This window comes from Alosa sapidissima, chromosome 23 (genome assembly GCF_018492685.1).
Source record: "Alosa sapidissima isolate fAloSap1 chromosome 23, fAloSap1.pri, whole genome shotgun sequence".
Taxonomy (NCBI): Eukaryota; Metazoa; Chordata; class Actinopteri; order Clupeiformes; family Clupeidae; genus Alosa; species Alosa sapidissima.
Genome location: NC_055979.1, coordinates 11,653,611 through 11,666,127, shown reverse-complemented (window position 1 = coordinate 11,666,127; position 12,517 = coordinate 11,653,611). Strand labels below are relative to the sequence as shown.

The 12,517-nt window shown below is 41.9% G+C and overlaps 1 protein-coding gene across 5 annotated transcripts in view; it reads left to right on the top strand.

Moving 5' to 3' along the window:
• Positions 1 to 3,006, top strand: part of LOC121698669 (low-density lipoprotein receptor-related protein 1B-like) — a 253,521-nt gene extending 250,515 nt beyond the window's left edge. For 4 of the 5 annotated variants that reach the window (XM_042080972.1, XM_042080973.1, XM_042080969.1 and 1 more), the window contains 2 exons: positions 611 to 694; positions 1,770 to 3,006. In XM_042080972.1, coding sequence (XP_041936906.1) covers positions 611 to 694; positions 1,770 to 1,910 — 225 coding nt within the window. In that variant the 3' untranslated portion in view covers positions 1,911 to 3,006. The remainder of the gene's footprint in view (positions 1 to 610; positions 695 to 1,769) is intronic. The other variant, XM_042080970.1, reaches the window with a different exon arrangement.
• The last annotated feature ends 9,511 nt before the right edge of the window (positions 3,007 to 12,517 follow it).

The following is a 12,517-nucleotide window of genomic DNA, read 5'->3' as shown; positions in this document are numbered from 1 at the left end:
TGAACTAATGCCATTTTAATGAACGATACAACATTAACATTTAATAAGTTATCATAGCAACACCACGCTACAAACAAGCACTGGTGGGTCAACGCACAGATGCGGAAGTTCCATTAAACTTCTGAAAATCATGGACAATAAACGATCATTTACAGTCAGTCTCTGGCATGTTTCTCTAGATGTTAAATGAAAATGCTACAAATGACTCAACTGATTTCTGCAACACTGCATTTGTGACATGTGTCAGTAAATAAGCAAATATTGGCACTACTGCCTCTACGTATGGCTATCACCCTGTGAAGTCAAATTAGTGCCTACAGGATGCAGTAAATGTAACTAACTTATTTCCAGTACATTGTAAATGAAGCTAAGTTGCGTACCGTATGCTAAACCTTCCGTCATCATCTGTTAGCATCCTTACGAATGTGTTTCTTGTGATGCCACTGCACTGCCCACACACAGCTCTTGCAGCTGCTGTTAACAGACTACTAATGCCTAAACTTTCACACTTAGAGCTTAGTTTTGCTTTGCCTTGCCTTGCCTTGCCTGGGGCCAAACTAACGAGGTGTGTGTGTGTGCATGTGTGCATCTGTGTGTGTGTGTGTGTCAGGGCTGGTGTGTGCGCTCCAGTGAACCTCCTCGCTGTGTCCCTGTCCATCCGGTCCCTGTCCCAAAGGAGATGATTCCAGGACAGGTGAAACACCTTTGATCTGATTCTCACCTACTCCTCTGAGACTCACACTGTTTGCATCTGTGTGTGTGTGTGTGTGTGTGTGTGTGTGTGTGTGTGTGTGTGTGTGTGTGTGTGTGTGTATGTTTATGTCTTAATGTGTGTGTGTGTGTGTGTGTTTGTGTCTTAATATGTGTGTGTGTGTGTGTGTGTGTGTGTATCTGTAGCCTTAAGCTTCCCTCCAGCATCATCTGTTTCCACATCTTTCCGGTGTTTACATCACATACTGGGATGTTACTCAGTACCATTGTAGCTTCTGTTCTCTGCATGCTTCAGTCATTTATCACCATACACACCCCAGTGTAGAGCGCTAACAGTCAGGGGGCCATTTAATTACTAAGCGGGAAATAGCAAATACATATTGCTATGACAGACACAGCAATCCTCCAAATAGCAATCCCATCCCAATCCAATCCCTATGTGTGTGTCTACTGAAATCTCTGTTCCTTATTGCTAGAAATAACCTGGATGTCCCGAGAGGCTTATTTTTATGCCAGTAATGGTGTGTTCTTCTGTTCAAACAACAGAGTAATTTGATGTCTTTGTAAATTGGTCTCAGTGAGGATTGTTTACAGATTGTATCAGAGGTTTTGATATACAGTATGGGTCTGAATAGTATTTTCATGTGCATGTTTGCTTATGTTGTGTTTATGTGTGTACAGTATGTGTGTGTGTGTGTGTGTGTGTGTGTGTGTGTGTGTGTCTGTGCGCGTGCATGTGTGTGTGGTTGGGGATGTATTTATGCTACGTAGGTAGTGTTGGTGGTTAAGACTCGTGTTGTCTTAATTAAGTGTTTGTACGCTGTGACTTCTACCTTTGCGGGGGAAGCAGGTAGCATCTGCTCCTGTTCTGCCCTACCAGTCACCGTCTACCTCAGTCACCTGGCAACGCGTCTCTGTCCTTGTCACAATTCGCTCTCATTATGCCTGTTGATTTCACAAGACCTCAGAAAGGTCACACGTTGCATTCACAATTTTATATTTTCATATCTCACCCGTTGGCCCTTAAGTCATTATCTTTTTTTTATTGCTGTTCTTAGGCACTAAATTACGCCAACCCGGTCTATGCCAAGATGTACGTTGACGGACAGCATTGTCGAAAGCCGGTGATAACCATGGACGAGAGGAGAGAGCTGCTCCCAAAGAGGCTTGAGGTGGCCATTCGAGAGACGGCAGCGTAGCACCCTTTTTACCACCACTGCTTTTCTATGCCTATACAGATGTACAGAAGAGAAAAGAAGACAAAAAAAATGAACGACGACAAAGAAACACTTTTGTATGTTTCATCCGTTTCCTCCACCACAACCTCACCGGTCCAACAGTTGTAAGAATCATGGATATCTGTTGCTTTATTTGCATATCATACAAAGTATATGCCAGTGCACTATACAAACCACAACCACAATAAGATATTATGCTGCTGTTATACCAATTATTATATTGTTGTATTTACTTTGAGTTAACAAAGATTAAGAGGATTTATTCAGTATTCATCGTTATTTCTGTAGGAGTTGTTTAATGAATTCATATGTGCACAGTTGCCTTTGGTAACTAATTTACCAACACACATTGATTATATGCCCAAGTTGCCTATCCCATATATCAGATTATCACATAAGAACCAACCTCTTTTCACAGGAATTCAATTTCACAGTCTAATTTGTTTCTGTTTGCTGGATTTGTTTTGTTTGTTTTGTTTTGTCGTATACATATGTGTGCGTCTGTCTGTTGAAGCCTATGTTTATTTATTGTCATTTTGTGTTAGGATTTTGATTACTGATAGATTTAACATTCTTCATTCGTTCAGAAGGCCATATGCAAGTTCCTTTCACCCATCACCTTTGCTTGATACTTGTAGACACAAGTTGTTTTTTTTTTAAGTTAGCCACAGCCATGTTAACCTGTCACTAAGCTGTCACCAAATGGTTTAGAACTGTGTGTTGTCACAATCAAAAGGTAATTCTGAATATGGTCATTTTCATTTTGATGAGGTCACAGACTGTTTGTAAGGGACTGAATGAAGATGAACACGAGGAACAAAATGGGCTCCTACATTCTTATTTTAGAGACAATGAAGAACCAAAACCATTGCGCCATCTTTAACAGAAAAAAAATATCTACACGCACATAGATTTACAAAGTTTTATAATTTTGTATTTGATTTATATGTCGAGTTGGCTTGTACTTTAAGGAAGTGTATTAAATGTATTACTTTTATACGAAATGTACAGTACATCAGTATAAAATAAAAAGGGTTTTATTGCCATTTGAGATGAACTTAGGCTATGTTCTCCATTTTTGTGAGAATGATCTCTCTTTTATCATTGTACTCCTTGATAAATGCATAGATATGAAGGATGAATATGTACAGTATGGCTCTACCAGCACATGTGGAATCTGTACTACTAGTGCCTCTCACCATGGCAACAGAACAGTACAGATGAAAAAGAGCTCCAAGTCAAGTTTCTGGTACCAAGTTCAACCAGCGTACTGAAGTGAAGTAGAATTTGTTCTTGATTAAATGCAGGGACACAATATCAGACAGGGTTGGTTTCTCATATGGGCAGGATGGGCAGCCGCCCAGGCATCTTGCCGAGGGTGGCACGAGGGCTGAGGGCAGTGGTTGCCCAGGGCATCAGAGGCAGTTTCATTTGTCAGAAAACTCATGCTCTGCCATTGTATGTCATTTTCTTTTTTTTTTTTTACCAAGGAGAGTATGTAACCAAAATGCTTCAGGATGACTGGATTTTATATGCATCTCTCTACTTGGGCCTGCCCATAGTCCATGCGTGAGGACATTGAGGTGATACCTAACTGTGAGGGGACAGTGAGGTTGTGTGTGTGTGGGGGGGGTGGTTGCAGGTGTTGGTGTGATATTGCAGGTGCTGAGATTTCTAGCTGGATTTAATAGGATTACCTGCACTGGCAGCAATCAGGAAACAAACAAAGTCACCTCTGCCACCTGCACACTGCCCGCCAACGTCCGAATCACCAGGCTTAGAGCGAACGCAGCCGGAGACGAACAGGAAGTGACATGGGGCTTCGACTGGCCTGATCCTGTCAACTGTCTGCTGGAGGCCACACATACACACACACATGCGTACACATACACACACACACACACACACACACAGACACACATATACACACACACAAACATAGGTATGGAAAGAAACTTAATAAAGACACACTCAGGGCTGATACCCTTCACGCTCCGCACATATTAAAATGTTATCAGTGATAGCATCTGTCTTCACCCTCTTCCGATTCATAGCCTTGTCAGAGAGTGCATGGTGAATGTATAGTTACTGTGTGCATAACACAGCACCAGTGAGTTGTTTAAAACGTAATTTGTACTGTATGAAGCTCTAAAAATCACCTGCTGCTGTCTGGGGTTGAGAAGTCAAGATGACAGCAGGGGGCGCTATAGGCGAGTAAACTTCTGGGGTTGTTTTTCAACAGAGGAGCTTTACTTTAGTGCTGTAAACATCACACACACACACATGCCCCTTTTCCACACGTACTTGTGGCCATGGCAAGCCAAGATGTGCCAAACTATTTCACTTATTACAGTGATTACAACTTAAACTGTGCGCACACACACACATGCACACACACACACACACACACACAGTAAGGATAGCTAGAGTTCCGACAGACTATATTAACAGTTACCCGGTAGGAATGTGTCCAGTGTATGTGTCTGTGTATTTTGTATGAGTGAGTTGGTGTGTCTTTGTATTTGTGTATAGAATTCTAGTTCTGTGTGAGAAAATTCCTTTTCATAGACTTTATTTTCACAAACCCTGAAAATTGTTGTTGATGTTAGAAATGATAAAAAAGAACTGCTCATGTGATTTTTTTTTACTAATTGAGAAGCACCTGTTTACATATTACCAGATATTTTATTTGTAGTCATGCCTTATTTCTTCACAATCTTACTTCCCACAGAAGTTATATTATTCACACGAATTAAACAAACTTAATGTGATCTCCAAGCAGCGGAGAGAAAGGAACATCTGTTTGGAAAAAAAAGAAAACTGAAGAAAAATAATTCTGCTTCTAAATGGCTGGATGCTTCATTTGAAATAACTGCACATTTTAAACCTTTACTGCTACTGTATACACACATTGTGCTTTAATCAAACACAAACAGCTCAGACTGGAACAGCTGTTTAAATATGAAAGAAGAGTTTTTCTTTCTTTCCTTTTTAAAGCCAGTCAATATTCACATGGCCATGTATCGGTGTGTTTCTTTTGAATTGGTGGAATAACAACTCCTATACTTCTAGTTGTGTAGGTGGTGTTTTCAAACTCTACATGCTACCGTATTCTTTATGGTGTAGGCCCTGTGGTGCTTTTTCTCGGTGGCCCTGCAGTAGTGATCTTCATCCTCCACGCCTCTTTTGTCTGAATGTTTAGTGAAGAGAGTTTGTTTTCTCGCTGTGCAGGATAATGGCCCTGCCGCTGGCTGTAATGAACTCTCAGGGAAACCGTGTCCAATACACTTAGATCGTATTGCAGTCTATAAAAAGCACAAAAGGGAAAATATGTTAGGCGGATTTTTCTTTTCTTCTCTTTCAGTTGCTAATGCAAAATGTTTTTTCCCTCTGTGTCTTCTTCCACAAACAGCAAATGTGAGTTCCAATGACCCTGACCCAATATAGCTCCATTCACTAATAAATAATGTCAAGTAGCAACTAAATCACCAAAAGCTTTTCACGTCCATTTATTTGAGTGGGGATTGTGTTTGTGTTTGTGCTGGCTATTTCCGTAAATTGTACCTTACATGCAACTGAAAGGGCTGCTCTAACTGCATACTCACACAAAGGAACGGCGCTACTGTAGTTCAAAGGCTACCTGCAGAAAATGACCAGCCATCACTTCAGTATAATTACAAAGACACAAAGTGCGCCTTTAAAACTGTTAGGAGTTTTTCTCACTCCATGGTAAGCTATTCATCAGCTGAACAGGAAAGTCACAATTTTGTGAGTCACAACTTTTTGAAAGAAGTTAAACATGCTCATTTGGAGATTAGAGACAGTGTCTGAGAAACATACCTCTAAGGTTGTTTTTGAAGGACATACAAAAAAATCATCCAGGTAGACGCTTGACCAAACATCTAAACAAGTTAGAGTGGCCGCTGAACAAGGGCCTTCAACAACATGTCAAACTCCACTCTCCTCGTTTTGATGCTGATTGGTCTGTCACTTGCTCCCCCTCACCCCAGTGGGTCAGTGGAGGAATGTGAGATCAGATGACCCCTGCGGTGTGAATGTCACAGGCTATGTATATTTATTTACTCTCTGTGCTTTGTGTTTCCCCATCGCTGACTAACGCCATGTCACTAGCACCTAGTCCTCTTCAGATTAGTCTTTGTTTTGGGATGTTTGTTGTGTTCATGTATTTGTTGTTTGGATGGTTTGCGTGTGTGTGTGTGTATGTGTAGAGGGTGGGGGTTGAGAGGATCTGTGTTGTTTGTCTTTCTGTGTGTGTGTGCACATCTGTGTGTCTTTGTGTGTGTGTGTATGTTTGTCTGTGTCTGTGTATTTGAGTGTCTCGCTGTGTGTGTGTGTTTGTGTGTGTTTGTGTGTGTGTGTGTGTGTGTGTGTGTGTGTGTGTGTGCACCAGCATGAGAAAGAGGACATATCAAAGCTCTTCCCTTCCCCCTGTGGACGACAGAAACCTGTGTGTTTGATCACACACACACACACACACACAGAGACACACACATACACAGGTACCTATTTCACTGTGCCCCGTTTCTCTCCTGTTCCTCTTTGCTGTCAGTCTGAGTTCCCTGCACTCGTTGAGAGAGTAATTTCAGCCCTTATCTTCACACACACCTGTATGCAGTGCTGGGTGTTTCACCTTCACATCATCCTCCTCTCGACCACTTTATACTGGTGCCTCCAGAAACGGCCTACCGGTCAACACACCTATCTAAAAACTTGGGGCTTCACTGGTCAGCCACAATGGAGACCAACACAGTCCTGTGCAAGTCCCAGCTCTTATCACAGTGGGCCACAATTTCTATATTTTGATGTATGTTCTATATTTCAGTCTCGCACTTTAATGTCTGTATGTGGTATGTCTGTATATTTTTTATTGTCTATGGCTATGTCTATGTCTAAAGTATGTCTTTGTCTGTATTTAAAGTATGTCTATGTCGGCATGGGAAAGTAAAAAACGAAATTTCAATTCTTTGTATGACCAGTGCATGTAAAGAAATTGACAATAAAGCCGACTTGACTTGACTTGACCATGGGACAAATCAAAAAGCCTTTATGAAATATGGCACCTGTTCGTGGTGAAAGGCGTCGTATAGAATCACTCCTCATAGAGGGACTCTGAAGCTGGGCAAGTCTGTCCAGAGCATGTGTGGTATGTGGCCACTGTGATAAAGAAACCAATGCGTGCGGACAAAACAAAGCACACCGGACTGTGGTCCGTGGGCTCGGAGATGAGTGATGGCCGTGGTCTTTGTTGTCGGACGGGTGGTCCGTGGCTTAAAGACAGACGACCTCTTGTCAGTTCTTGGAGAGCGGAAATTTGTCTGGACGCGTCCCATGTTTCTCGTGTCCTTGTGGTGAATTTTCATCGACTTTGCACATGAACCTTCAGTCCAAAGCTTCTGAGGGAGAATAAAATACATAGAGAGAGAAATGCAAGTGAAATTAAATGTGCTTTATCTGCTAGTGTTAATAATAAATCCATAGTGCTTTGGAGTATGGTGAACTCTAGTAAAGAACAAGTGTTGTGTCTTCAGTTGGCGGCTCTATTATTCACAAGCTCTTGTCTTACCTGCCCCTTCACATTCTCTCTCTCTCTCTCTCTCTCTCTCTCTGTCTCTCTCTATCTGATTCCTATCGTTCCTCTCCTCCTTTCTTCAGCCCTTCATCAATCCTACTCGGGCATACTTACTCTTGCCTGTTTTTGCCCTTTTACCTAAGCATTTCTGCCTAATGCAGAAGCCTCATGTGCTTAAGAAATAGAAATGCTAGAATGTTCTCTGTTGTCTTTGGACTCAGGTGTTTAAAGCGTTTAAAGTGTTCGGGCATTAAGGAACGATAAAGGTTCGAATGTTTATTGATGTTGTTAGTGATTTCAATTGGCCTGGTTTCCCTTAACTGCAGCTATGTTCTGTGACTCCCTCGGTCTACACATCAATCCTTCTCAGGATTATTGACATTTGCTTGTTCATGCTATCCCACCTAAGCACTTATGCTTAACGTGGAAGCCTCACATGTTGTCTTGTAAGATTGATAGAACTGCTTAAATGTTCCCTGCTGTCCTTAGTTTTAGGTGTTTAAAGTGCTTGCTTGTCCACTAAAGAACAATTAAGGTTCAAGTGCTTACTGATGAGGTTAGCAATTTCAGTTGGTCTGATTGTTCTCTTTTAGCTAAAGCACTAGAGGTCACTTGAACTTGTATTTCTTCAGCGGACTCTGGCTGACTCTGTTATGGACTCAGGTCCTGTGCTGGCATTTGGTCCATTAGATCCACACCAGATCAAAGAGAAACAGATGCAAAACAGATCAGTCTGGGCCTAATCCAAAACAGTTCAGTTAGGATCAGGAACTAGATTGGTCAGGATCAGATTCAAACCGGATCAGTCAGCGCCAGATACAAAACAGATCAGTCTACAGCAGAACCCAAATCAAATCCACAGAACCAAATTTACACCACAGGACTAGATCAACATCAGTCAGCTGCTCTCTAAGACATTCATTCCATGGGCAGCACGCAATCCTTTCACATCAATTAGGTGTCTGTCCAGATGGAAACATGAAAACAGGGTTAACACGGTTCTAATAGCCAACCAACACAACAGGTCAGGCAGGCTGCAAATTTGTTTTATCATCAAATCAGATTCAGTGCTGGTTTCGACAGCGTTGATTATACTTTTGCCATTAACCACCACATAATTGACTTGACTCCACTGAACTATAATTATTTATCCACTCCAAGTGTGAGTTCAGGGCCAAGAGATTAATCATATTTAAACATCCATCACTAACTCCCTGGAAGAAAACACAAAACCTGTCCTCATAACAACCCTCTCCATCGTAACAGTTCTTGATGTCAGTCACAGCTAACATTCCTTTCCTGCCCCAGTGGATTCAGGTGGGAGGAATATCGGGAAACTCAGGGTGTGTGATTAGCCTCGGGTCATTCTGGTGTTGGGTGAGTCAGCACAGAACCAGAGGCCATCTTAGACGATACCGGCCGCCGGTCTTAAAGTCTGTCCGTCTGGCTTCGTTGTCATTCCGGCCTCCGTTCCTTCTTTGTGTTCTCACACTCCACGGATGTGTGTGACATCTGGAAGAGTTTACTGTCTCAGGCAGTCGCTGCCGCTGCCCCCTTCAGAGCCCCCCCACCCCACCCCACCCCCTCACCTACCCCACCCCACCCCTCACCTACCCTACCCTCCTACCCCTCTAACTGGGGGTGGACTTCAAAGGCCTCAGTTTTCTCTCCTGTAAAAGAGTTGCTTTTACCGGCAACCCCAACTGTGGGGAGAGGGGGTGCAATTTATCAGGGCCAGCAGAGATACTTGAAGTGATGACACAGCATTTCTACTGCCACGGGGAAGAGACCAGACAGAGGAACCTGGGAGTGTTTAACTTGGCGATAGTCTCTCTCTCTCTCTCTCTCTCTCTCTCTCTCTCTCTCTCTCTCTCTCCTCTCTCCACCCCCCTCTCCCTCTCTCTCGTCTGTTTACTTGTAGTCTTGTAAAGCAACTGTTAAACCAGAGAGGCCCTGTGAGTTACCGCTGTTTGGCCATATGTGAATTTGGTTTATAAGGAGTGCAGAGTGGGGACCCCATAGAGGCTTGCAGGAATGCCACCAAGACATACATGTACTGGCAGCCACACACACAGACACACTCAGACACACACACACACTCAGACACACACATTCTGTGTGGTTCTACTCACGCCTGTCTTCTGCCTGTAATGTTTGCTATATCTGGCACATGAGATAGAACAAATCCAAGCTCCACCGCATTAGTGCACTGGCACAGAAATAAGCAAAAGAAAAAATAAAAATAAAAGAAAAATATTGTTTTCCTTTTTTATATATAAATATTGTTGTCATGCCCGAGCACCATTTCACTTGGTGAGGTCATTGTATTGACAATATGTCTGAACAGTATAGATGTACTATTTAGATTTAATTAGAAATGAGAGATTTCAAAGGAGGTGTACAACCAAGCTACCAAGGTTTCATGAAAATGCTCCTAATGGTGTGAAAAGCCTGCTACATGCATGCACCGTAGCTCACTTAAACACATTCAGCTGACAGAGAGTGCACTGGCAAGCCTGTTTTATGTCAGCTCTGTGATTTCCCTCTAATATTTATACTCTAATGCACTGGGCTGTGGTGCCATAATGGTGGAGACTAGCACGCTGCAAGATGTCAGATGCAAACAGGCTCCTGGCAAAAAAGAGAGAGCGTTTTGGTGTGCCACCCCACTGAGTAGATTTCCTTTTTTTATTTATCTCGCTGTGAAATATCCCGAAGGGGCCGAGTAAACAAGCATGGCGTCCTGTCATCCTCACCTCACAGGCAGGGGCTTGTTTGGAGTGAAGCAGCTCTTCTGTTTATATGTTCTCTAAAGAGCCAGCGTCACTTCAAACGTGCTGGGATGAAACTCGTTTTCAACAGAGCATGTGGGTAGAACTAGATACCGTACAGAGCTTACAGACTGTTTGATATATACTACCACAATTATACAGTACTATACTGTTTGTCTACCTTATGTACGAATTAGCAGGACCATAGTAATGTATCAAAGAATTCCAAAACAAATAGAGCATTCAGGAATCAATGTTTGTTATGTCATCTAGGTAGTTGTCACAGGAGGATGAATGATAATGAAATTAAAAATGAAAAGAATTAGTGCAGAGAGAAGAAGAGTTTCTTTTATATAATATTCAAGAACCACTGATTTTATTTATTTTATTAGATGATTATACGATGCACCACAACACAGCAGCCATTCCATATGATAAGCACACACGGAATGAAAACACGACGGAGCCTTAAGGCTTGTTTCCTCTGTGGCTCTGTGATGCAGTGAGTTTGCCTTTGAAGTCTTCATTCTCAGATGCCTCCCCTCTCGGTTTCTCACACACTCATCAGGATGCCACATAGCCTCTGACTGTGTCTATTCTCTTCATCCTTTCTCATTTGAAGTCACTAAGCTAATGGCACTGAGGCAGCAGTAGTGGAGTAGTTCCAAGAGAAATAAAGCATTGATGTTATTGTAGACAAACTGCAAAGGTGTCTTGAAAGCTGTTGTTGACTCAACTCTACTCTGGGATAGATTGGTTTTGTCTTCATATTTGGGTCTGATCCGTTCCTGTGTAATCTGCTCTTTTGGGTCTCCCTATCTACCCTTACGAGGGAGCGTACACACAATTTATTCCGATAACACAAAGTGTCAGTGAAGAACCTTAAGACTTCCACTGTGGTCTGGGCTTTGCCATACGTTCCCTGTGATACAAGGAAAATCCCAGATCTAAGAGCAGGTGGCTTAGACTCCTCAAGTAAAAACATGAATACATGAATAATTTTTGAATGAGGCTCTGAAGTCGGATGTAATTTAATTGCTTTAAGATCAGCCTGCCTGCGTAAATTGGATAAAGGAATAGGAGAGATTCACTGGTAGCGTCCACCATTCCCAGAACCATCTCAAATGTATGACTTGCCATAGTGCAAACCACTCATTATTACCCCCCACACAGTCCCCTTTCAAAACTTATAGTCTACAGGGGCCTGTATTCAATTTGAAACTCACTACATGTGCTATCTAAAATTGTTGCGTGTCACAGGTGGCCATGTGCAGACGGCCTATTCGCCCTGCTTTTGCAGTCTGCAAGTCTGCGTGGTGCCGTGCAAGGGCATCTGGGAAAGAGCTGGAGAGTTGTTTCTGTCACTTGGGGAAATAAGGTACTTATGAAAGCACTTGTAGTCAAAGATAAATAAGATTAAATTATAAACATACATAATTTCTAAACAAACACAAATCTAATGAGACAATATGCAGGCATTCCTGCAGTTCTTGTCTCTGATTTTAATACTTGGTATTCCTCAAATGTGCTACGATCAAAAGTTCAAAAGAAATTGTACTCTTATGAACCAAGAGTGCTGCCGGGTATTATTGCGGCAGAGATCTGTATAGGCATATACTGTCAATGCATGCAATTAACATGGATCAAAGTATACATACATGTTTTTGTGAAGATTACATAAAAAAAAATGCTTTGATGACTCATTCAAGTTTGGATTGATTTTGGTGGCAATGAACCGTTACAAGAATACATGTTTCAGCAAGAGGATGAGAGACTTTGTCAAGCCTTTCCAATAATTTCTTTAAGGCATGCAATAGGCAGGAGAAGAATTGCATACTACACATAAGTAAAAAGGACAGATGATAGAATGCTGCCATGCTTATGGAATTTTAATGATGCGTGTGTGTCTTGTTTTTATGCTCCTTTTAAAGATCTTAAAGGTCATGAGATTTTACCATAATTAGCCATAATGAAGTGCTATGGAAACTCAGGTAATTGGACAAAATATAAAGTAGTTTACATCAGATGTTTTTGATATGGACATCTGTAATTAAGCACCAAAATAGCCTTATTATCAGATATATGTTAACATATTCCATTTTTTTTTATTTAGAGATTCTCTCTCTCTCTCTGTCTCTCCCATTCCATGCTGTTTTAATGGTATGTGAGGATATGGCCATACAGGATGCTTACCAGCCACATTAATT